Raw genomic sequence first — 24,884 nt, forward strand, 5'->3', positions numbered from 1 at the left:
ATCACCACACGCTAGTTGGGGGTGGAGTCAGCCAACCTCCTTTCTCTATTACCCATAGCGGCCTCCTATACCAACCTTCAAAGCTGCCTTGAACAACGGCACACAGCCCCGTGCTATCCAGGAGTGTACAGGTCCGTTACGTTGTGTTTCCCACCGTTTCCACTCAGCATTTAATTAAATTGTGTGCACATCAGCTTACCCTGAAAACCCAGCTGGGATTGCAGATTTCCTGAGGCTACAACATCCTGATGAAATTCTTTGCTAACGCCAAAATTTCATTACTTTATCAGTGATGGCTGAAGATATAGCTTATTTGCATTTGAATACTACTTCATCAAAGGTAAAATCAAGTTACTGAAATGAGTCATCTGTTAGCAGAGGTGCAGCTGTGAACACCAACAACTAACAAACAGTGAGGGATGCAGAGAAGAGGGATGGCCAGTGGCTCCCACTTCCTCTATGGAGAACGCACCATCCCAGGGTAGCACACCAGAACTATGTCGACTCATTTTCCTCCTTGTGCTTCTCCACATGTGTTCTCATAGTAATTACTTTTCTAAACCTGGAATGAGAGGGAGTGAAAATACCAAAGAAAGGTTATGAAATACAAGCTGAAGAAGATGCCCTTCATGCTGACTAACCAAGATGAGGGGAAGAACCAAAAATATTGAATAGTTCCTCAAAAGTTTCAGCTCTGTGTATAGAATTCCCCGTGTACCACGTCCAGCCTAAGATGATGGGTTGGCTATTAGCATCTCCTCTACCTTCTCCCAGGTCTTTTAGAGCAACCATAAAATAGGCTGGGCCCAGTGACTCATGCCTGTAATTCCCAGCACTTTGGGAGGCCGAGCTGGGCAGGAGACCGAGTCCATCCTGGCCAACATGGTGAAACCCCGTCTTTACTAAAAATACAAAAATTAGCCTGGTGTGGTGGTGGGTGCCTGTAATCCCAGCTACTCAGGTGGCTGAGGCAGGAGAATTGCTTGAACCAGGGAGTCGGAGGTTGCAGTAAGCAGAGATCTCGCCACTGCACTCCAGGCTGGTGACAGAGTGAGACTCTGTCTCAAAAAACAACCCCATAAAATGATAATAATAAGAAAAACAGAAAAGGATACACAGTTTCAGTAGTATTGTACCTAGGACTATTGGCTGCTAGTTAGACCAACCCCAAAAGGATCTCCCACCAATTAAATTTTACATAGTCTTAGGAGAGAACAATAGATCTGGTAGAGTCAACAGGAAGGACCAGTAGAGAAAACCCCACTGGCACTGTACCGTCAACCCTCTGAAACCCGGGCCTTGCCTGACCAGAGTAGGAGAGGCTGCCCTGCTGCACAGGGGCTGCTTTCTTAGGTAGCCAGACCTGCTCACTCCCAAACTTCTTTACATCTTTTTTGCGTTTATTTGAGAACCACCACATCCCATGATTATCATCAAAATAATATAATAAAAATATTTAATTGCACAGGTTCTGGATCCAAAGCTTGTGGGCCACTTCCTAGATGCGTAAACATAGGTCAGCTGCCCACCATTCATACGGAGGGTCGTAATGAGGCCTTGTCTTTTAAAGGTACATTAGGAATTAAATGCAAAATTTATTTCAAGGGAACTGTTTGCCTGACCCAGAGTTCTCAAATGCTCAATAAATATTCATTGTTAAATTGAGTGATTATAGAAGTGGGTAGGTGGAATTCTGTCACATTCTGAAAAGTTAAGTTGGAAGGAGGAATGAGCAGAGAGGAGAAACTGTGGAAGCAGTTTCCACTGAGGGCTGAAGAAGTTCGTGCACTGTCTCTGGCAGGGGCTCACATAAATATTGCCATAGATCATCCAAGAATAAATCTTGCCCGATCCAGGAAACCACGCTGCATGAGTGGAGGATGCCACTGGTCTATAGCAGAACATTCAACTTTGAACAAGAGCTGTATCCACCTCCTAGCTGTCTGGCTTAAGAAAGATATGGAATGTTTTAGTGTCAATCAAATGCACAGTGTTGGTTACCAATAATTTTCCATCCTGTCTACTAGATCGAATTCCTGACTCTTCAAGTCAAAAGTCAAAACATGGAATAATAAGAAGCAAAACAAATAAAAATTATATCTATCTATATGTGTGTATATACATATATATAAAATACAGACTTAAGAGGTGCTTATCATACATTCAGAGGAAAAAATATTTTTGATCAAAGATTCACTACAAAAATATCTTAGAAGCTGACTTCTAAGAATCTGTAAACTTGGGAATCATAAGGAAACAGTAGTTAAGTTGTGGTCCTCCATTCAGATAGGTGCCTAATATTTGTATTTATTATTTAAATATGAATGTTATTTAAATATAAATATTTATATTTTTCAACACTTCCCCATAATAACTTATGTTAAAGTATAATGTCCTCACTTGTTTTTACTCCTAGCTGTATTCTAATAATATCAAACTTTTTTGGACATGTACTAAAGTACTAAAGACTTTACAAATGAGGACATAATGATAAAACCTCCAATAATAAAATACACAGTGTAAGTCAATGAATAATAGTGAACTGTCTAGAACTTCAGACTTTGTATCAGAGCCTTCAGGTAAGTGGCAGCAGCAGGGTGTTAAAAGTGTGCTGACTCCTCGACTTGGGAATTGTTTATAGAGAGTACTCTCTTTTTCTAGACATTGATTATTAAAGAAGCTGTGGTTCTGGAGTGTCCCCTAATTCTGTTAAACTAGAAAAATAACAAACATCAATAAAACATCAGTGGGCATTCCTATGTTTTCGTTTCAGATGTAGCATTGGTCAGCGCAAAAAGAGCAAATTTTCTGCTGTGCGCGCATCTTCAATACCTGACAGTCTCCTCCTCCTTGTCCAAGATGGACGAGCACTGTGTGAGGCTTGCCCCAGTTTTCCAGCAGTACTGCCAGAGAGAGCAGAGTGCACCAGAACCTGCTTATGACTCACCTTTACCATTTGCCACTCCATACCTTTTTGTACTTTTTTTTTTACCAGTGTCTCCTCCACACCCCAGTTCCTCTTAACCATCACTCTCCTCTGTACTTCTGTGAATTCAACTTTTTAAAATTCCACATGTAAGTGGGATTGCCTCACAAAGCACTCTATATTTGAATTGTTCTTTAACACATCCATTTCTCCTATGAGACTGTAAGCACTTTGAGTGCAAGGTCAATATATTAACTGTCTTTGTTTTATTAATGCTTAATACTGTACTTCCTACTACTGGAATTTAGTCTCTTGTGTTGGGAAAAGGCAAATCTCGGCACAAGGGCTATGAAATACACTAGTTCCAAAAATTGACAGGAATGCTATATTAGCCACCTGCATTAAACAAACATTTTCTCTGCTCAGTAGGACACCTGCATTCTAGAATGTCGGGGTCATCTAGCTAAATGTGAACACAATTTAGGGTTCATCCAGCCACCTGTAATTCTTCTATTTTTTCTACTGTAAATCGATTATTTTCTTAATATGTATTCATAATTTTATCGTTTTCTAATCTAGTAACAGCTGTGTTAAATAACTTCTTCCTCTACCATTTTCCCACTTTTTCTGTTTCAAAAAAGGAGCTGGTGGCTGGACCCCACTTGTGTCAAATAAATACCAATGGCTGCAAATTGACCTTGGAGAGAGAATGGAGGTCACTGCTGTGGCCACCCAAGGAGGATATGGGAGCTCTGACTGGGTGACCAGCTACCTCCTGATGTTCAGTGATGGTGGGAGAAACTGGAAACAGTATCGCCGAGAAGAAAGCATCTGGGTATGTTTTCTAATAATAATGATTGCTACCTATTGCTGCAAACCTATTAGAAAAACAGAATTTTAAGAATTACTTTGAAAAAAATGTTCTAAGTGAAAGTAAGATACCTATTTCATTGAAAGCATTGAAAGACAATCTTGTATTTAATACCATTAAATAGTGTGGAAGTTAAAAATTAATACAAATCATATATAATTTATTTTTTCTTGGTTTGCTTAATAGAGTAATTTAACATTGCCTCTGCATTATTTTAAAGTGGTAGGTTGAATTCATTTATTTTCTCTGATTTGATCTGATATTTTTGAAAGACACTGAAATTTCAAAATGTAATAAATGAGCAGTTTCTGTATGTATGACAAGTATAGGAACACAGACTTTGAACTTGAATAATCATGTGTCCTTTATCAGTGGCCAGATTTAGTTTTTCTTGTTTTTTTTTTTTATTTATTTATTTTTATTTTTTTATTTTTTTATTGAGATGGAGTTTCACTCTTATTGCCCAGGCTAGAGTGCAGTGGCACGATCTTGGCTTACTGCAACCTCCGCCTCCTAGGTTCAAGCAATTCTCCTGCCTCAGCCTCCTGAATAGGTGGGACTATAGACGTGCACCACCACACTTGGCTTTTTTTTTTTTTTTTTTTCCGTATGTGTATTTTTAGTAGAGACGGGGTTTTGCCATGTTGGCCAGGCTGGTCTTGAACTCCTGACCTCAAATCTTGGCCTCCCAAAGTGCTGGGATTACAGGAGCGAGTAAATAGACTACAGATCCCTGTGAGATTCTCTGGATTCTGTAAATATCCTGATAACAATGACATTATTTCTGTTTCTGATTATATGTCAGTGCCTCTTTGGAGGGGGTTAGTCACTTTTTGTTTAACTTTTGTAGCTACTTGGGAGGCTGAGGTAGGAGAATCGCTTGAACCCGGGAGGCAGAGGTTGCAGTGAGCCGAGATCACACCATTGCACTCCAGCCTGGGCAAAAAAGAGAAACTCCATCTTAATAATAATAATAATAATAATAATAATAATAATTTATTACATAGTGTTTGGAAGTAACCTGTATCTGTTTAAAATCTTACTCTGCATTGATTATTAATGTTTAAAATGTTGTGGACAGTTTCCCTGTAAAAGAGATGCTGTAAGAGAAAACTCTAATACAGAGTCTGTGTTGTATTTGTAATTTGGCTCTTTCTTCCTCCTAAAAAAAAATACATCAATGATGGAGGTACCGTCAGCATTTTTGTTATCCAGTTAAACAGTTCAGAGGGAAGCCATAGCCAAGGCAACGCCGTCTGCCAGTTTTGCTTACTCTGAAAGGTTACTAGCCTGCAGGGAAAGAGCGTAAAGGTTAACGTTCTTACTAATCCAGAACACTTAAAATAACAGATGTCGACTCTCATGATCTTACCACGTGTAGGAACGTGTTGCGCTTCACTGGAACAAGTGATTTACTTTCCTGGTGCCCCCTCACCGTGTGAGCTTCCTTTCACAGTCACTGTGCCTTTCAGCCTTTCATCCCTGCATCTCTATTCTGGGTTGACTTGTGGTTTCCCAAGAACATATGTTGGAATCGTAACTCCCAATACCTCAGAATGTGACCTTAATTGGATATAAGGTTTTTACAGAGGTAATCAAGTTAAAATGTAGTCAGGAGGGTTGACCCTAATCTAATATGACTGGTGTCCTCATCAGGAAGGACCTTTGGACGCAGAGACAGATGTACACACAGGGAACACAGTGCAAGGGCACATAGGGAAGCAGCCCTGTGAGGAGGGAGGATTGGAATAATGCATGGACAAGCCACAGAACACCGGAGGCACCAGCAGCTAGGAGATGGGCCTGGAACAGATCCCTCCCTAGAGCCTCCAGAGGCAGCATGGCCTGCGGACACCTTGATCTTGGACGTGTGGCATCCATCACTTTAGCTGCCTAGTTTGTGGCCCTTTGTTAGAGCAGTTCTGGAAAACTAGCTTAGCCTCTAAAGCCTAACTGTGCCTAACAGGAGTAGGACATCAGGAAATGTTTCCTGAATGAATGAGTGAAATTCATCCTCTCCCAGGATGCCCTTTTTGAACAACTACACTGAAAATGGTCCTTCCTGGCTCTGGACATCTCTAGGACTTGTTTTGGACTAAAACAATGATACGTAGTGCTGTGAGGGTTCAGGACTCAGCCTTCCACCATTTTGAGCTCAAAGGTTTTTGGGGATAGGGCTTTATCTTTGCATCTCCTTCATCCTCCATCACTGTGACTGGCAAATTGTAACCATTTAACAGCTTCATTTCCGACTTTATGACTAACTATACAGAATTTGCATGGTGAAAAAAATGTTAACGCTACTGATGAGAGAACCCACAAAACAAACCAGAGATGGTTCTTGTGAGTGTTCAGTTATGAGACACAGACCCGGAGAGACTTGAGAATGACAGGCCTTGGAGAAAGCATTACCATGTGGGTTGCTGGAAAATAATTCAGGAGATTTTTCACAAAGCAGAAGTAACGCAAACAAAAGCATGGATAATGCATGGGATACACAAAGAACAGTGAGGTGTAAGATGTGAAATGGCTGTTCAGACTGAATGGAGAGAATATGGGGAATTTGCTGAAAGTTGTAAAATTGCAAAAAGAGAGGCTGTCAAGTTTGGATTATAAAATACCTATGTAGATATTTGAGTTCCTTTTTTTAAAAAAGCTTTTATTTTACTTTTCGTGGGTGCATAGTAGGTGTATACGTTTATGGGATTTATGACTTTGATACAGGCATGCAGTGCGTAATAATGACATCATATAAAACGGGAGATCCATCCCCTCAAGTATTTATCCTTTGTGTTACAGACAATCCAATTATACACTTTTATTTTTAAATGTACAGTTAAATTATTATTGACTGTAGTCACCTTGTGCTATCAAATACTAGGTCTTATTCATTCTTACTATTTTTTTGTACCCAATAACTATCCCCACCTCCTCCCCAGCCTCCACGCCCCTTCCCTACCACTGGTAACCATCTTGATTTGTGTTTCTTGAGCTGCTACATCAGCACCTCAGGGACATATTCTCCATTTGTTTGTTTATTCATTCATTCATTCATTCATTCTTTTAGTAAATAAGCAAATAATTGTGGTAGAGGTTAGTAATATACTCTTGGGAAATGTGAGCTGAGTCATAATTATCATATTCTTCACCAGGCATGTCCCTTCTGTCTAGTATTTTTCCTATCAAAGCTACTTTTCTAGAAATAAAGTTCACTAATTGATTGTCTCATATTTATCATTTTCTTAAAAAGATGGGCTGATATTGGCTGTCCCCCAGTCTTATCATTGCTGCCTTAACAATAAATTACATCTTATTAGAGTTTCTGCCCTTTACCAAGGCATTAATTTTAGATATGAATGGATGATATGAAACTAACTCAAGATTTGTTTTTGATACCTAAAATATTAATACCCTTGATTAATGAAAATTGTGTTTTCATAAGGTTATTATCTTTGCTAGCACATTATTATCTTTATTATTATTATTATCTTTCCCTGACCACAGCTACCTCCCCTGCCCTCAGGGCCATCGCATTAACTCTCCTGTACCAGGAGAACAGAATGCATTTCCAGCTCTCTCCTAGGGATAGTGTTGCTTCTACTTTTATCTTAAGGACACATTAAAAATTCATTCTGCAGCCTTATGTATTTCTTGGATGCTCTTCTTCTATCTTTTTATGGCTTTTTTGTTTTTGGTCTGGGTTTACCCATTGTCTATGCTAATGTTTTCTGTTATTAAAGATCCACAGTTGCTTATCTGCAATTTTTAATTCTAAAAGCAAAGTTATTAAAATGGTGAACCCCAAGCAGACACAGATTTATTTAGCAGCAAAACCTGAATGTACTGACTTTGGGGCTATTTGAATTTTTGAGTTACTCTGCTTAATGTGAATATTCATATGTTTTATTGCAAAAATAGTAACGTGATTACCACCTAGTCACTAATATTTGGTGTATACACAGTATGACCTTTCTAATATATGAAATGAATCTGAATCTAAAGCAAATCTGATACCAAGGCTTTCGATAAGAGATTGTGCAGCTGTCATATCAGTCACTGACATTTGATTATCTGAATAGATTAATGTATTAATCCACATTCGTACTAATTACATGCTTCACATTGACTGCTTCAAGGGCTGGACTGAGTTTGTGTTGAGAAATACCCAAGAAAACTAGAAATAACTGCCAGATTTATGGAATCTTCAGAGTAGTAAAAGCCCTGTTCAAAAGAGAGAATCCCTGTTACTTAAAACAGGAATACATGAATCTTTTCTGAGTAACAGAACAAGCTTCATTACGTATTATACTTTCAGTTAACAAAATGTATTTCAGGACACAGACTCACTTGAAGTGAATAATCTCATCTGCTACATCATTTGAAAAGGTGCCATTACTCAAACAAGGTCAAAAGAATAAACAACAGAAGAAAAGAGGGAAGCTAAAAGATAATTTTCTGGGAGAACCACACACTATATTTTTTTAGGAGTAGTAGTAATATGAACTGCCTTAAAAAGCCACCTGGCCTAATAAGAACAAATGTTCTTACCGCCGTGGAAGAGGGGAGCACTCTGTAAGCAGACATGGCCAGCCCAGCCAAGAGAGCCCCCCTTTGCTGACTACCTCCATGAACATGGGCACCTACAGTGCCCCCCAAGTGCCAGAGCAGGAGTGAGTCCCGGCAATGCGTACCAGCTCCCTAGTCCTGTGGTAGCAATGACTACAAACTGAAATGACACCTCTGCTGTTGGCTTAAAACAACACAAATGTATTACTTACAGTTTTGGAAGTGAAGAGTCCAAAGTTGATCTCACCAGGCCAAAATCAAGGTGTCAGTAGGGCTGCGTTCTTTCTGGAGGCACTGGGGGAATAAAATGTCACTGGCCTCTCCAGCTTCTAGAAGCCACCTACACTCCTTGGCCCATGGGCCTTTTCCTGTATCTTCAAAGGCAGCCAGTACAAACTGAATCCTGCTCTTATTGAATCACTTTGACCCAATACACCTTCCTCCCTCTTCCACTTTTAAGGAAACCTGTGATTACATTGGGCTCACCTGGAGAAGCCAGACATTGGGCTCACCTGGAGAAGCCAGACATTGGGCTCACCTGGAGAAGCCAGACATTGGGCTCACCTGGAGAATCCAGGGCACGCTCATTATTTCCAACTCAGTTGATTGGCATCTTTAATTCCCATCTGCACTTTAGTTTATCCTTGCCGTGTAACACAACATATTCACAGCTTCCAGGAGTTAGACGTAGGCATCTTTGGGGAGCGTTATTCTGCTGATTACAAAATGCATCAGGTTCAAACATTTAGCAGGTTAGAGTTAACACCTTCCTTATTGCTATCACAAAATGTAGAAAAGCAGTGAATAAATCATCGGGAAGTTTGCAGCTTATTTGGCTGGATCCACAACTGCCTTTCATGCCCAGAATGTTTCTAAAAAGAGAGTCTCTCCCAGTTATCTACACTCATCCTGCCCTTGTAAAGTCACCTGGAAAACTGCAGCTATTTTTCTGAAATCCGTGTTTCCATTATACAGATATTCTGTGCGAAAGTGTTCTTTTGGTCTGACTTATTCTAATAAATGCTCCCATTTAACATGCATGTATGTAACCCAGCAAATTACCTTCTCCGCAGGATATTAAAGTTAGTGTGTTTTGTGCTGTGTGTATCTGTGCATGTATTAGGTTTGAACCAGAATGTACAATGTATCAAGGAGCTCATTCTTTATCATTTTCCTGCATTTTCTTATAAACTATTTGGCTCATTGCAGAAAAAAAGAACAAATGTTCTGAATCAAAAAGGAGAGGCAAGATACTTGGAAATCCGGCCTAACCACGCCAGAAAAGTGTCCCGGGGTCGTGCTGAGCGACTGTGCCATAATATCCTGCTAATCGTAGTCCCAGACTAGCAATCACTGACAAGATACTTGGAAACCCGGCCTAGCCACGCCAGAAAAGTGTCCCGGGGTCGTGCTGAGCGACTGTGCCATAATATCCTGCTAATCGTAGTCCCAGACTAGCAATCACTGACAAGATACTTGGAAACCCGGCCTAGCCACGCCAGAAAAGTGTCCCGGGGTCGTGCTGAGCGACTGTGCCATAATATCCTGCTAATCGTAGTCCCAGACTAGCAATCACTGACAAGATACTTGGAAACCCGGCCTAGCCACGCCAGAAAAGTGTCCCGGGGTCGTGCTGAGCGACTGTGCCATAATATCCCTGCTAATCGTAGTCCCAGACTAGCAATCACTGACAAGATACTTGGAAACCCGGCCTAGCCACGCCAGAAAAGTGTCCCGGGGTCGTGCTGAGCGAACTGTGCCATAATATCCTGCTAATCGTAGTCCCAGACTAGCAATCACTGACAAGATACTTGGAAACCCGGCCTAGCCACGCCAGAAAAGTGTCCCGGGGTCGTGCTGAGCGACTGTGCCATAATATCCCGCTAATCGTAGTCCCAGACTAGCAATCACTGACAAGATACTTGGAAACCCGGCCTAGCCACGCCAGAAAAGTGTCCCGGGGTCGTGCTGAGCAACTGTGCCATAATATCCCGCTAATCGTAGTCCCAGACTAGCAATCACTGACAAGATACTTGGAAACCCGGCCTAGCCACGCCAGAAAAGTGTCCCGGGGTCGTGCTGAGCGACTGTGCCATAATATCCCGCTAATCGTAGTCCCAGACTAGCAATCACTGACAAGATACTTGGAAACCCGGCCTAGCCACGCCAGAAAAGTGTCCCGGGGTCGTGCTGAGCGACTGTGCCATAATATCCTGCTAATCGTAGTCCCAGACTAGCAATCACTGACAAGATACTTGGAAACCCGGCCTAGCCACGCCAGAAAAGTGTCCCGGGGTCGTGCTGAGCGACTGTGCCATAATATCCTGCTAATCGTAGTCCCAGACTAGCAATCACTGACAAGCCGCTTTCCCTCATGTCCCCTTTTCAGTTACTTCTGAAAGAATTAAGAATTAAATCTGCAAGGAAATATAGAACTTTTTAATTCACTGTGAAATTTTCTTCTGGTTGGGATTAGATGTCTTCAGGTTATTATCCATCCCCGACACAGGTTTCAAGTTCCCCTCTGAGCACCAGACTCCATTTCTTTTGGATGTCAAATAGACGTGTCCAAAACCAAATTTATTATCTCCACGTCCTTCCCATCACCAAACCTATCGCTCCTGGGCTTCCACCTCTCCGTAACTATCACAGCATTTACCAGCTGTTGGCTTGAGCCAGTATGCCTGGAGTTACCAATGACTTCCATTCCTTCACACTCCATAGTCAATCCATAGGCATATCCTGTCGACTCAGTCTTTCAACAGATCATGTCAGTCACAACTTCAGAGTCTATGTGGAGTCTGATGACTTTTCCTCACCTCTGTTATTACCATGACAGCAGTTGCTCACTGTCTCTCACCTGGACCATTGCCACAGCTTCACATCCCCTCTCACTTCTGCCTTTGCAACTAACTTCCAATTTAAATCTATCTAATTTTATTTTCTTTAATTTTTGCTGTAAATTGCCACGTATTTTATGCACCATATGAAGTGTAGTCGTTTTCAATAAAGAACTGACCTTATTTAGATAAAAAGAAAGAAGCGACTTCGACCGCATTCTCTGTCTGTGGCTTCAAATATTTTGTGCTATGTTGTCCTAGTTGCTCTTTAAAAATGTCAAGCAAGATCTATCCTTTGTACTAGCTATTCAGTATCTCTGAAATTTTCCCCTAGATAACTTAGATAGCATAGATAGTTTCCTCAATTCGTTTCTTGAGTAAATTATCTCTTCCTGATAGAATTCTTCTAGATAACCTAACCCCTAATGTGCGCAGAACACACACACACAGACATGCATGCACCCAGCTCCCACTGCCCTCCCACCCTACCCTCCTCCAGCCTGTGTCTTCCTGGTTTTGTATTTCCTTTTGGAAGTCATTATGTCCTGTTCCCATGTATGGAATTTTGGTTTTTTTTTCTGTCTCGCTAGGAAGATTTTACGCAAAGAAAGAAAATGTTCTCTGAATAATATTATTGGACTTCGTTTTTTAAAATTTTCTGACGAAGAGCATACATTTTGCTGTAAATGAATACTTGTTTCACTGTTCTTTATCAGTGTTGAGAATTTGAGATCCAAAATGTAGAACCAGTCTAACTGGGAAATCTAAAAAATGTCTACCAGCTGTCATGGGTCATTTTGGGGCAGTGGACAAAGTGCATTAGTAGATCTCCCATGGCCTGTGTATATGTGTCCCGAATTGTTTTATTTTCCGGGCCTGACTGGAGCAAATGTGAGTGGAATTAATGAAGGAAGCAGAAGGAAGGTCAGAGGTTGGAGATCTGCCGATCCCCACTGAGCCCAGAGGCAGCCGCTGTCTGGACTGACTCGGTACCTGCTATGAGAGAGCAGGAAAGGGTGGCAGACACTGCAGTTAACACAGAGACAGAAACATTCTCAGTCTGAGTGTGTGTGTTACATGCCAGACACACAGTTGTCGACAGTAGGGAAAAGGGAGGCTGAGGGCATGGCTGGGTAGCTACCAAGCCATGAGCCAGTGATGGGCATCGACACAGTGAGTCAGAGAAAGAGCAGGTCTGGAGGACACGTCAGCCCTGCTGCCAGGTGTGGTGTCAGCCCAAACAGCTGCCCCTCTGGGTCCAGAGGTGGTCAGCGGATATCTAGTCTCAGTCAGCCTTCATTCTGCCTCTGGCTGTCATGGCCACTGGGTTACTGAAATCATGGCTTGTTTCCCTCTGTATCTCTCCATCTTCATGTACAGCTTCCCTTCATCCAACATGAAGTCAGGCAAATTGTCTTTGTAAGGCAGGCTACACATTAGCAGAGGCAAGTACACACACAGAACACTCAGGAAGTTAGAGAACATTCTTTAGTCCCTCAAAGCAAAAGGGCTTTTCCTGACTAGGAAGCAAAAAGCAAACATTCTTTCTCAACTTGAAGCTAATGCCATCTACCATTTATGAAGAGCTCTCTGTGCATCAGGCTGCATGCTCTGGGTTTCCAGCACTCCCACATTTCATTCTTTCACAATTCCTGTAAGGGTTACGGTGTCCAAGAAGGTAAGGAAACAGTCTCTGCGGTGAAACAGCTCTTTTTCCCCTTGTTTCCTAACTCCATTTCTACAGTAGCAAAGGAGTGAGAGACTTAGTGATGTGTTTGTCCTTAGGAAACATTCTCAGTTAATTCTAATGTATATATATATCTCTAATATCTATTAAATAATATATAAATATATATTATGTATACACATATATATACACATACACACACCTAAATGATCCTCCTGCAAAGCAAAATGTAATATATATATACACACACACACATAATAAAGATATATAGATATAAAATCCATCTGAAAAGCAAAGTATAGAGAAAAAAGAAGAACAAAAAATCCTGCTAGGATGTGGTGCCAATTGAATACGAAACATTTCTTCATGTGGATTTAGAGTTGAGCAGAGGAGTAGCCCAAGCTTTAGAAGTTTGTTTGAGATGGATCTGTACTAGCCAGGAATGTCACATGAAGTGACACCTCTGCAAACGGATCTTTCTAATACTCGCGGGCCTTCTTCTTCACAAACTAAGGGTCAGCATGGTGTGTTGCCAGCTTCACAAATTTTTCAGAAGATTTGAGTTTCAGCTGTAGGATGAAAAGAGTTCAGGGGCTGGATGTGGGTGATGGTTGAACAACAATGTGAATATATTTAATGCCACTGAACTGTACCCTTAAAGTGGTTAAACTAGTGGATGTTATGGGATATATATTTTACTACAATGAAAATATATTTAAAAAGGTATCCTGTGAGTTATTTAAATAGTCAATGGGCTGTATTAGTAGTGCACGTTCTACACAGCCTTGCGGTACTTTCTTCTCTCTGATTTTAATTGGGTCTGATTATTGGTAATATCGGTAATATTTGAGCAACTTGCTTTTAACTGTAGGCTTTTGAAAAATCAAATTTTTTGGATTCTTAAATATTATAGTAAGTGGAAATGCCCTTTTTATGGGAGCCTGTGCTGGGGCTTCACAGTCACACAGTTGCCTTTGAGAACAAGAATCAGTTATAAACTATGTAAAGCTGGGTAATTTAACTTCTCAAAGTTCTAGCTTTCTCATTTATAGAATTTTAATTGGGTCCGAGTTTTAATAATAAAACCTGTATTCTGAAGGTTTATTGTATTTTTCAGAATAATAAGACTCCTAAGGTTAATGTTTTTAGTCTGATGTTACTGATCCAGTCCCGTTAGTGTGTGGGAGGAGCCTTCTGTGGTATGATGCCAACTAGGAACACAGAGGTACCACCTGTCAAGAAGGATTGAAGCCATTGTTAGAGTGACTGAGCGAGGTGCCAGTACTCTGAGCTCCACGGGCAAACACATGACCTTGAGAAATAGCAGAAAAGACTTTAACGTGTATTTATGTTAGATTACATGGATAACTGCCTGGGAATTTTATAGAGTATCCAAAATAGCAACTGTGGGTGTTATCAAATGATTAAGCGTGGAAGTGAAGTACAATAACCATACTCTTTAAGTAGAAGCCCTTCCAGCTCTCTATCCCAGTTTGTGCCCTTAATCTGGTGACAACATCTTTGAAAGCACTTGTGATGATATGAAGAATAACGGGCCTGATCCAGAATCTAATTGATTTATTCCACGGTAGTGGTTCTGTTTTGTCAGGGGTTCTGTCGTTTTGTCAAATTTAAAATCAATATGGCAGTTCCATATCATTTTGTTGTTGCAATAGTGAAAATCCTCAGTGATTTCTTTAAGCTGCTCTGTCTTTCAAGAGAATCTCTACCAAAAGGGACCCTATCAGTGAAAGTCTGGTTTACCCGCCAAATCCTCAGATATCTCATCTCTCTAGTTCCCCATTGGCTGTGAGTCATTTGACCCTTCTGAAACAGCTACCCTAGAATTGTACAGATGTCTTAAAAGGTATTTAGCTTTCATTTTTAAATCAGTGACATTGACAAATCCAAGAAGTGTGCTGATCTAAGCAGTTTTGTTTCAAGCAGTATCCTCTGTTTTACTTCCCAGATACTGATGAGCTAAGGGTGTTTTTCTACACTGAAACTGTGGCTGTAGTGATAAATTATCTCGATAGGAAGTATAACCTTCTGTATAATTAGTGAAAGTTTTACTTAAACAAAAGTGAATATTCTAGTTTCTGAGGAACATTCATTAGATAATGGTTTTCTTGTTTGGAGAGTGTATCTTTGTATGCCTCTGTAGAAAATTCCTGTGAGCTGCTTTTCTTTCCTTTCATTGTGATCATGGTTTTTTTTTTTTTTTTTTTTCTCCTTTCATCTTTACTGATTGTTCTATTTTAGGTAATATTTAAGCAACTTTTTTTTAACTGTAGGCTTTTTAAAAATCAATTTTTTTGGATTCTTAAATATTATAGTAAATGGAAATGCCCTTTTTATGAGGCCCTGTGCTGGGGCTTCACAGTCACACAGAGTTGCCTTTGAGAACAAGAATCAGCTATAAACTATGTGAAGTTGGGTAATTTAACTTGTCAAAGTTCTAGCTTTCTCATTTATAAAATGAGCATAATTGTGTGAGGAAAAATAAGATTATCCACCTAATGAGCTTAACTGTGCTTGGCAGATGATAAGCTCCCATAAGACCTTTGTGGTTATATTTTCTCTTCTTGTCTCTGTTGCAGCACTGTTCTATTATTGAGAACTTTTCCTATCAAGCAGCATGGTCTATTCTTCTTTCATATAGTTTTGTTCACTTATAGCATACTACGTCAATTTTCATAAACAATATTTTATCTATATAGATACATGTAATATAACATGAATATGTATATCAAACACTATAAAATTTAAATTTATACATATATAAGGATACTTATAAAATGATTCATATTGACTATGTTTCTTCAAATTGATGAGTTTCTAGAAGGCAAAATAAAAATATCTAGTAGGAAAAGCAAAAGAAAATTTTGTTTGACTCCGTCTTAGGAGTTCAAGGAGAGAGGCAACTAAAGTTTCTATTCCGAGATGCAAAAATGTTTTAATACTTATATGTCACAATATATTATCACTGCAATACCTCATAATCTCTTTGCCTCCTTCCCTCTTAATGGTGCTATGATATTCTCAAATTCTGTGTATGACTTTTTTTATAATTTTAAAAATCTCTTTTAAAAATACAAAAAATTATCCAGGTGTGGTGGTGGGTGCCTGTAATCCCAGCTACTCGGGAGGCTGAGTCAGGAGAATCACTTGAACCTGGGAGTTGGAGGTTGCGGTAAGCTGAGATCATGCTACTGCACTCCAACCTGGGCAACAAGAGTGAAACTCCATCTCCAAAAAAAAAAAAAAAAAATTCACATTTTTTAATACTTTTTTTTTGGAAATTAATTTAATAATCAGAAATATCTCCCTTTGTGTAAGTTATCAGTTAAAATTAAAAGCAGAGACTGTTTATACTAGATTTAGAAGGCATAAAATACCACTGGTAGGTAGGAGAGGGGTGAGAAATGTACAGGCTACCTGTGAAAAGGTTAAAAACATTACTGTAAGGTATATAAGGAGACCTGTATAAATTCTCATTTATGGATATGAAGACTCAATAATGTGAAGATGTTAATCCTCTCTAATTTAACCCATAATAAAATGATGTCATTCAAAATTTTATTTTGAAGAATATTCATTCAAGAACAGACAAGGCAAGTGTGCAGATGCCAGATGATGAAATAGGACATTTTTCTGCAGAATCATCAACTTGAACCATGTTGACGTCTGAAAGTACCACCACAAGAGCTGAGTGAACTTAAAGAAAATATAGAAATAGTTCAAAATAGCCAAAGCAATCCAGAGCAAAAAGAACAAAGCCAGAGGTATCACGTTACCCAACTTAAAACCATAAGGTTGCAGTAACCAAAACAATCTGGTACTGGTATTAAAACAGACACATAGAACAATGGAACAGAGTGGAGAACCCAGAAATAAAGCTGCATACCTTCAGCCATCTAATCTTTGACAAAGTCAACAAACAGAAGCAACGTGGAAAGGACTATCTATTCAATAAATGGTGTTAAGATCACTGGTGAGCCATATGTGGAAGAATGAAGCTAGAACCCTACATTTTACCATATATGAAACTGAGCTCAAGATGGATCAAATATTTAAATGTAAGACCTCAAACTGTAAGAATCCTAGAAGAAAATCTATGGAACACCATTCTGGACATTGGCCTTGGGAAAGGATTTATAAGTCCTAAAAGCCATTGCAACAGAAACAAAAATTGACAAGTGGGATCCAGTTAGGATAAAGAGCTTCTGCACAGCAAAAGAAACTATCAACAAAGTAAACAGACAACCCACAGAAAGGGAGAAAATATTTGCAAACTATGCATCCAACAAAAGTCTGCTATTCAAAATATATGAGGAACTTAAGCAATTAGGCAAGCAAAAAGCAAACAACCCCACTTAAAAATGTGCAAAAGACATGAACAAACACTTCACAGAAGAAGACAAACACATGACCCATAAACATGCGAAAAAGCGTTCCACATCACTCATCATCAGAGAAATGCAAATCAAAACCGCAGTAAGATGCACACCAGTCAGAATGGCTATTACTAAAAAGTCAAAAAACAACAAATGCTGGTGAGGCTGTGGAGAAAGGGAACACTTATGTACTGTTGGTAGGAATGTAAATTAGTTCAGCAACTGTGGCAAAAAATTTGGAGATGTCTCAGAACTTAAAAGAGTACTACCATTCAACCTAGGAATCCCATTACTGGGTAGATATCCAAAAGAAATCTAATCATTCTACCAAAAAGACACATACACTTGTGTGTTCATCATGGCAGTATTCACAGTAGCAAAGACATGGAATCAACCTTGGTGCTTCTCGGTAGTGGATTGAATAAAGAAAATGTGGTATATATACACCATGGAATACTATGCAGCTATAAAAAATAATGAAATCATGTCCTTTCAGCACCATGGATGCAGTTGGAGGCCATTATCCCAAGTGAATTAACACAGGAACAGAAAATCAAATACTGCATGTTTGCACTTGTAAGTAGAAGCCAAACATTGATAACTCATGGATATAAGATGGCAGCAATAGACACTAGAGACTACTAGCGGGGAAAGGGAGGGAGTAGCACAGTGGTTGAAAACCTGTTTAGTTAGTACCTGGGTGAAGGGATCATTCATACCCCAAACCTAGCATTACACAGTATACCCAGGTAACAAACCTGCATTTGTACCTCCTGAATCTAAAATAAATGCTGGAAAAAACTAGAGATCCGGAACTGGGACTGCTGTGATTTGAACGTGTCCCTCGAAATTCATGTTATCATGAGGGAGTGGGTTTCTTATAAAAGGACCCCACTTTTGTCTCTCTCTCACCCATGTGATGCCTTCTGCCTTGTTATGACACAGCAAGAAGGCCTTCACAGATGCCACCACCTTGATCTTGAGCATCCCAGTCTCCAGAACTGTTACAAATACATTTCTGTTCATTATCTAAAAAAGGAAAAATAAATCAAAACTTAGCAAGTCATTAAATGAATAAAATGAGAAAATTAAAGATTGAAATTATGCAAAAAACTAACAAATTCTAGACCTGAGAAATGCATGAATGAAATGAAAATTGCAATAGAGAATGTCAACAGCAGAATCAATGAAGCAGAAGAAAGGCTCTGAACTCAAAGACAGTTTAGTGAAATTATACAGTTATAGGAGAAAAAACAATATAAAGTAATGAACCCTTATGGAACTTATAGGAAAGTATCAAAATAACAAAACGTAAAAGTATGGACACTGAAAATGGAAAATAGAGAGACAAAGGACTAGAAAGTTTAGTTAAAGAAACAATAGGCTGGGTGTGGTGGCTCACACCTATAATCTCAGCACTTTGGGAGGCCGAGGTGGGAGGGTTGCTTGAACCCAGGAGTTTGAGGTTGCAGTGAGCTATAATCGTGCTATTGTACTCCAGTCTGGCTAATAGAGCAAGTTTCTGTTGCAGACAGAGAGAGAGAGAAAAAAAAAAACAGTAGCAGAAAGAAAGAAGGAAGGAGGGCGGGAGCAAAGAAGAAAGGAAGACAGGAAGGAAGGAAAAAAGCAGGCAGGCAGGCAGAACAAGTTTATCAATCTGGGGAAAAATACACATTTTCATATATAGGAAGGTCAAAGGTCTCTAATCAGATTCAATCCAAGCAAGACTACACCAAGACGTATTATTATCAAACTTTCAAAATTCAAGGACAAAAAGAGTATTCTGCAGCAAAAGAGCATCAAAGACAAAAAAAGCATGTCACATATAAGGGAGTTCCATTAATACTGGAATCAGACATTCACAGCAGAAACCTTACAGGCCAGGGGAAAGTGGGATGATATATTCAGGTGCTGAAAGGAAAAAACAAAACATAACAAAAACTGTCAACCAAGAATACACAGCAAAGCTCTTCTACAGAAAGAAAAGAGAAAAGGACTTTTGCAGACACACACACAAAGTCAAGAGTTCATTACTTGGCAGGGCACAGTGGCTCACGCCTGTAATCCCAGCACTTTGGGAGGCCAAGGCAGGCAGATCACGAGGTCAGGAGATGGAGACCATCCTGGCTAACATGGTGAAACCATCTCTACTAAAAATACAAAAAATTAGCCAGGCGTGGTGGCGGGCGCCTGTAGTCCCAACTCCTTGGGAGGCTGAGGTAGGAGAATGGCGTGAACCCGAGAGGCGGAGCTTGCAGTGAGCCGAGATTGTGCAGCTGCACTCCAGCCTGAGCAACAGAGTGAGACTCTGTCTCAAAAAAAAAAAAAAAAAAAAAAAAAAAAAGTTCGTTACACTCAGAAGTGTCTTACAAGAAATGCTAAATGAAGTTCTTCGGGCTGAAAGAAAAGGATATTAATCAGTGACACAAAAACATAAGAAAGTTTGAAACTCACTAGTAAAAGGAGGTACAAAAAGTTTAAGTCAAAAGTAAGTACAAAAGTAAGTCAAATTTTAAAACTGGTGGTAGTGTTTAAGTAACATTTATTACAGTGGTTAAAACAAACTATATATATATATATATAGTAGTTAAAGCTGCAATAATTCATTAAGGGTTACGCAATATAAAAAGCATCAAATACATAAAGTGTGTCTGGGTGGGTAAAAATGTTGAATTTTTATGTGTGATCATGATTAAGTTGTATTCAACTTAAAAAAACTTGCTGTAACTATATTTTATGTCAGCCTCCTGGTAACCACAAAGCAAAAACCTGTACTAGATATACAGAAGATACAAAGTAAGGAATCAAAGCATGCCACTGTAAAAAATTGCCTAATCACAAAGGAAGATGGAAGGAGAAGGAAGGAGCAAAGGAAAACAAAGCCAGAAAAGAGTGAACTAAATGACTGTAGTCAGGAAACAAAGCCAGAAAAGAGTGAACTAAATGACTGTAGTCAGGAAACAAAGCCAGAAAAGAGTGAACTAAATGACTGTAGTCAGGAAACAAAGCCAGAAAAGAGTGAACTAAATGACTGTAGTCAGGAAACAGCCAGAAAAGAGTGAACTAAATGACTGTAGTCAGTTCTTACCTGGCAACAATTACCTTAAATGTAAATAAATTAAACTATTCAATCAAAAGACATAGTGTGACTTAATGGATTATAAAAACTAGACCCAACTCTATGCTACACACAGGGAACTCACTTCACATATAAGGACACACGTAGACTGAAAGCAAAGAGTTGGAAAAAAGATATTCCATACAAAGGAAACCAATAAAGAACAGAAGTAGCCGTACTTATACCAGATAAAATAGATTTTAAGTCCAAAACTGCCACAAGAGACAAAGTCAGTATATAATGCTAAAGGGGGCCGGGTGCAGTGGCTCATGCCTATAATTCCAGCACTTTGGGAGGCCAAGGCAGGTGGGTCATGAGGTCAGGAGTTCGAGACCAGCCCTACCAACATGGTGAAACCCTGTCTCTACTAAAAAAATACAAAAAAATTAGTCGGGCGTGGTGGTGCTCCTGTAATCTAGCTACTCAGGAGGCTGAGGCAGGAGAATCACTTGAACTCAGGAAAAAAAAAAAAAAAAGATAAAGGGGCCAATTAACCAAGAGAATGTAACAGTTGTAAATATATGTGTACCAAATGTTGGAATATCTGAATATATAAGGCAAATACTAACAGATCTGAAGGGAGAGGGGACTTAATAGGAGGGAACTTTTATATCCTATTTTCAGCAGTAGACAGGTCATCCAGACAGAAAATCAGTAAGGAAAAATTAGACTTAAACTATATGTTAGACCAAATGGACCTACCAGACATAAACTGAACATTGTATCCAACAGCAGCAGGAGACACCTTTTTCAAAAGCACACAGAGAATTTTCTCCAGTATCGATCATATGTTAGGCCACAAAATAAGTCTTAATAAATTTAAGGAGATTGGAATCATATCAGTTATACTTTCTGACCACAGTTGTATGATTCTAGAAATCAGTAACTCAAGGAATTTGGCCGGATGCAGTGGCTCATGCCTGTAATCCCAGCACTTTGGAAGGCCAAGGTGGGCAGATCACAAGGTCAGGAAATCGAGACCATCCTGGACAACATGATGAAACCCCATCTCTTCTAAAATACAAAAGTTAGCTGGGTGTGGTGCACACCTGCAGTCCCAGATACTTTGGAGGCTGAGGTAGGGGAATCGCTTGAACCTAGGAGGTGGAGATTGCAGTGAGCCAAGTTCGTGCCACTGCACTCCAGCCTGGTGACAGAGCGAGACTCTGTCTCAAAGAAAAAGAAAATTCAGAAATACTTGGAAATAAACAACATGCTCCTGAACAACCAGTGGGTCAAAGATGAAATTTAAAGGGAAATTTTAAAATGTCTTCAGACAAACAAAAATTGACCCATGCCATATCAAGACACATGGGATAAGTGTTCTAAGCAATTCTAAGTTTATAGCAATAATGGCCTACATCAGCAAGTAAGAATGATCTCAAATAAACAACCAAACATTACACCCCAAGGAACTAGAATAACAAGAACAAACTAAGCTCAAAGTTAAAGAAGGAAAGAAATAATAAAGATCAGAGCAGAAACAAATAAAATATAGACTAGAAAAACAATAATAATGATCCATAAATCTAAAAGTCAGGTTTTTAAAAATATAAACAAAATAGACATCTTTAGCTAGACTAAGAAAAAAAAGTCTCAAAATCAGAAATAAAAGAGGAAGCATTACAATCAATATTACAGAAATACAAAGGATCTTAACAGACGACTATGAATAAGTATACATCAACAAATTGGACAACTTAGAAGTGCATAAGTTTCCAGACACATACAACCTGCCAAAACTGAACCATAAAAAAAGAAAATCTGAGCAAACCAGTCATGAGCAATACAATTGAATCAGTAGTAAAAAGCTCTAATTAAATAAAGACCTAGGCCCTGATGGCTTCACTGCTGAATTTTACCAGACATTTAAAGAACTAATACTAATTATTCTCAAACACTTCCACAAAATGGAAGAGAAGGGAATACTTTCAAATTCATTTTGTAAGACCATTTTCATATCTTGAGGTATATGAAAAAATGCTCAGTATCACAAATCATCAGGGAAATGCAAGTTAGAACCACAATGAGATATCACCTCGTACTTGTTAGAATGGTTATTATTATTATTATTATTATTATTATTACCCTGATAAACTCAGAAAGTACACTACAAAAAAAGAAAATTATAGGCCAATATCCTCATGAGCATAAATGCAAAAAAAAAGCTCTATGAAATTTTAGCAAACCAAATTCAACAGCATATTAGATCATTCACAATTGTCAAGTGAGATTTATCTGTGGGATGAATTGATGGTCCAATATAGGCAAATCTATAAATGTAACATATCATGTTAATAGAACAAAGGACAAAAAACATGATTATCTCAGACGCAGCACAAGCATTTGACAAAATCTCTAACAACTTTTTTATGCTAAAATCTCTCAACATATATTGGGTATAAAAAGGACAATATACCTCAATACAACAGAGGCCACATGTGACAGACCTTCAGCTAACATCTTACTCAATGGTGAAAAGTTGAAAACTCTTCCTCTGAGATCCAAACAAGACAAGGATGACCCTCTCACCACTTCTTTCAACATAGTACTGAAAGTTCTATCCAGAGCAATTAGGCAAGAAAAAGAAAGAGAAAACATCCAAATTGGAAGAAAACAGAAGTTAAATTGTCCCTGTTTGCAGATGACATGATCTTATATATAGAAAACCCTAAACACTTCAACAAAACATTATTAGAACTAATGAATAAATTTCAGGCTGGGTGTGGTGGCTCATGCCTGTAATCTCAGCACTTTAGGAGGCCAAGGTAAGAAGATCACTTGACTCCAGTGGTTCAAGACCTGGACAACATAGCAAGACTCCCATTTCTACAAAAAATACAAAATTAGCTGGGCATGATGGCATGTGCCTGTAGTCCCAGATACTCGGGAGGCTGAGGTGGGAGGATCACCTGAGCCCAGGAGGTTCAGGCTGCAGTGAGCTGTGATAGTGCCACTGCACTCCAGCCTGGGTAACAGAACAAAACTCTGTCTCAAAAGAAAAAACCCCAAAAAACTAATAAATATGTTCAACAAAGTTGCAGCACATCAACAGAAAAATCAATTGTGTTTCAATATACCAATAATGAAGTATCTGAAAAGAAATCAAGAAGATAATTCCATTTATAATAGCATCAAAAATAAAATTCCTATGAATAAATTTAATCAAGGTGGTGAAAGATCTGTTCACTGAAGTTTACAGTATTTTATAGTAGACTATAAAATATTGATGCAAGAACCTGAAGATAACACAAATGAATGGAAACATATCCAATGTTCATGGATTGGAAGAATTAATATTATTAAGGTATTCGTAATACCCAAGGTGATCTACAGATTCAGTGCATTACCTATGAAAATTCTAATGACAGTTTCCACATAAATAGAGAAAACGATCCTAAAATTTGTGTGTAACCACAAAAGACCTCCAATAACCAAAGCAATCTTGAGCATAAAGAACAAAGCTGGAGGCATCACACTATCTGATATCAAAATGTACTACAGAGCTGTAACAATTAAAACAGCATGGTACTGACATAAAAACAGACACATACTTAGACCAATGGAGCACAGTAGAGAGCCCAGAAATAAATCCAGGCATTTACTGTCCGTTGATTTTTGACAGAGGTGCCAAGAATACACAATGAAGAAAGTTTAGTCTCTTCAGTAAGTGGTATTGGGTAAATGGGGATATGTATGCACAAGAGAATGAAATTAGACCCTTGTCTCACACTGTATGAAAAAATCAACACAAAATGGATTAAAGACTTAAACCTAAGACCCATAACTGTGAAACTACTAAGAGAAAACACAGAGGAAAAGCTCCATGATACTGGTCTAGGAAATCGTTTCCTGGATACAACCCCAAAAGCACTGGCAACAAAACCATAATTAGATGAGGTTATTTCAAAGTCATTTTCTGCACAACGTAGGAAACAGTCAGCAGAGTAAAAAGACAACCTGTGGGATGGGAGGAAATATTTTCAAAGAATACATCTGATAAGGGGTTAATATTCAAAATACATAGGAACTCAGACATCTCAATAGCAAGAAAACAAGGAACTGTGCTTTTTAAAAATGGGCAAAAGACCTGAATAGACATTTCTCAAGAAAGATATATGTGTGGCCAAAATCTTTCTTATCTTTCATATCTTGAGGTATATGAAAAAATGCTCAGTATCACAAATCATCAGGGAAATGCAAGTTAGAACTACAATGAGATATCACCTCGTACTTGTTAGAATGGTTGTTATCAAAGAGACAAAAGATAACAAGTGTTGATGAAGATGTGAGAAAAGAGGATCCCTGTATACTGTTGGTGGCAATGTAAATTAGCATAGCCATTATGGAAAGCAGTGTGGAGGTTCCTCAAAAAATTAAAAATAGAATTACCCAATGATTCAGCAATCCCACTATTGGGTATGTATCCAAAGGAAATTAAGTCAGTATGTCTTTCAGATATCTGTACAAGCATGTTCA

The 24,884-nt window shown here is 38.9% G+C and overlaps 1 protein-coding gene across 2 annotated transcripts in view; it reads left to right on the top strand.

The window, feature by feature from the left end:
* Window positions 1-24,884, top strand: part of LOC104659883 (contactin-associated protein-like 3) — a 243,106-nt gene that overhangs the window by 61,078 nt on the left and 157,144 nt on the right. For both annotated transcript variants that reach the window (XM_010360050.2, XM_010360049.2), the window contains exon 3: window positions 3,568-3,761. In XM_010360050.2, coding sequence (XP_010358352.2) covers window positions 3,568-3,761 — 194 coding nt within the window. The remainder of the gene's footprint in view (window positions 1-3,567; window positions 3,762-24,884) is intronic.

This window comes from Rhinopithecus roxellana, chromosome 16 (assembly GCF_007565055.1).
Source record: "Rhinopithecus roxellana isolate Shanxi Qingling chromosome 16, ASM756505v1, whole genome shotgun sequence".
Lineage (NCBI taxonomy): Eukaryota > Metazoa > Chordata > Mammalia > Primates > Cercopithecidae > Rhinopithecus > Rhinopithecus roxellana.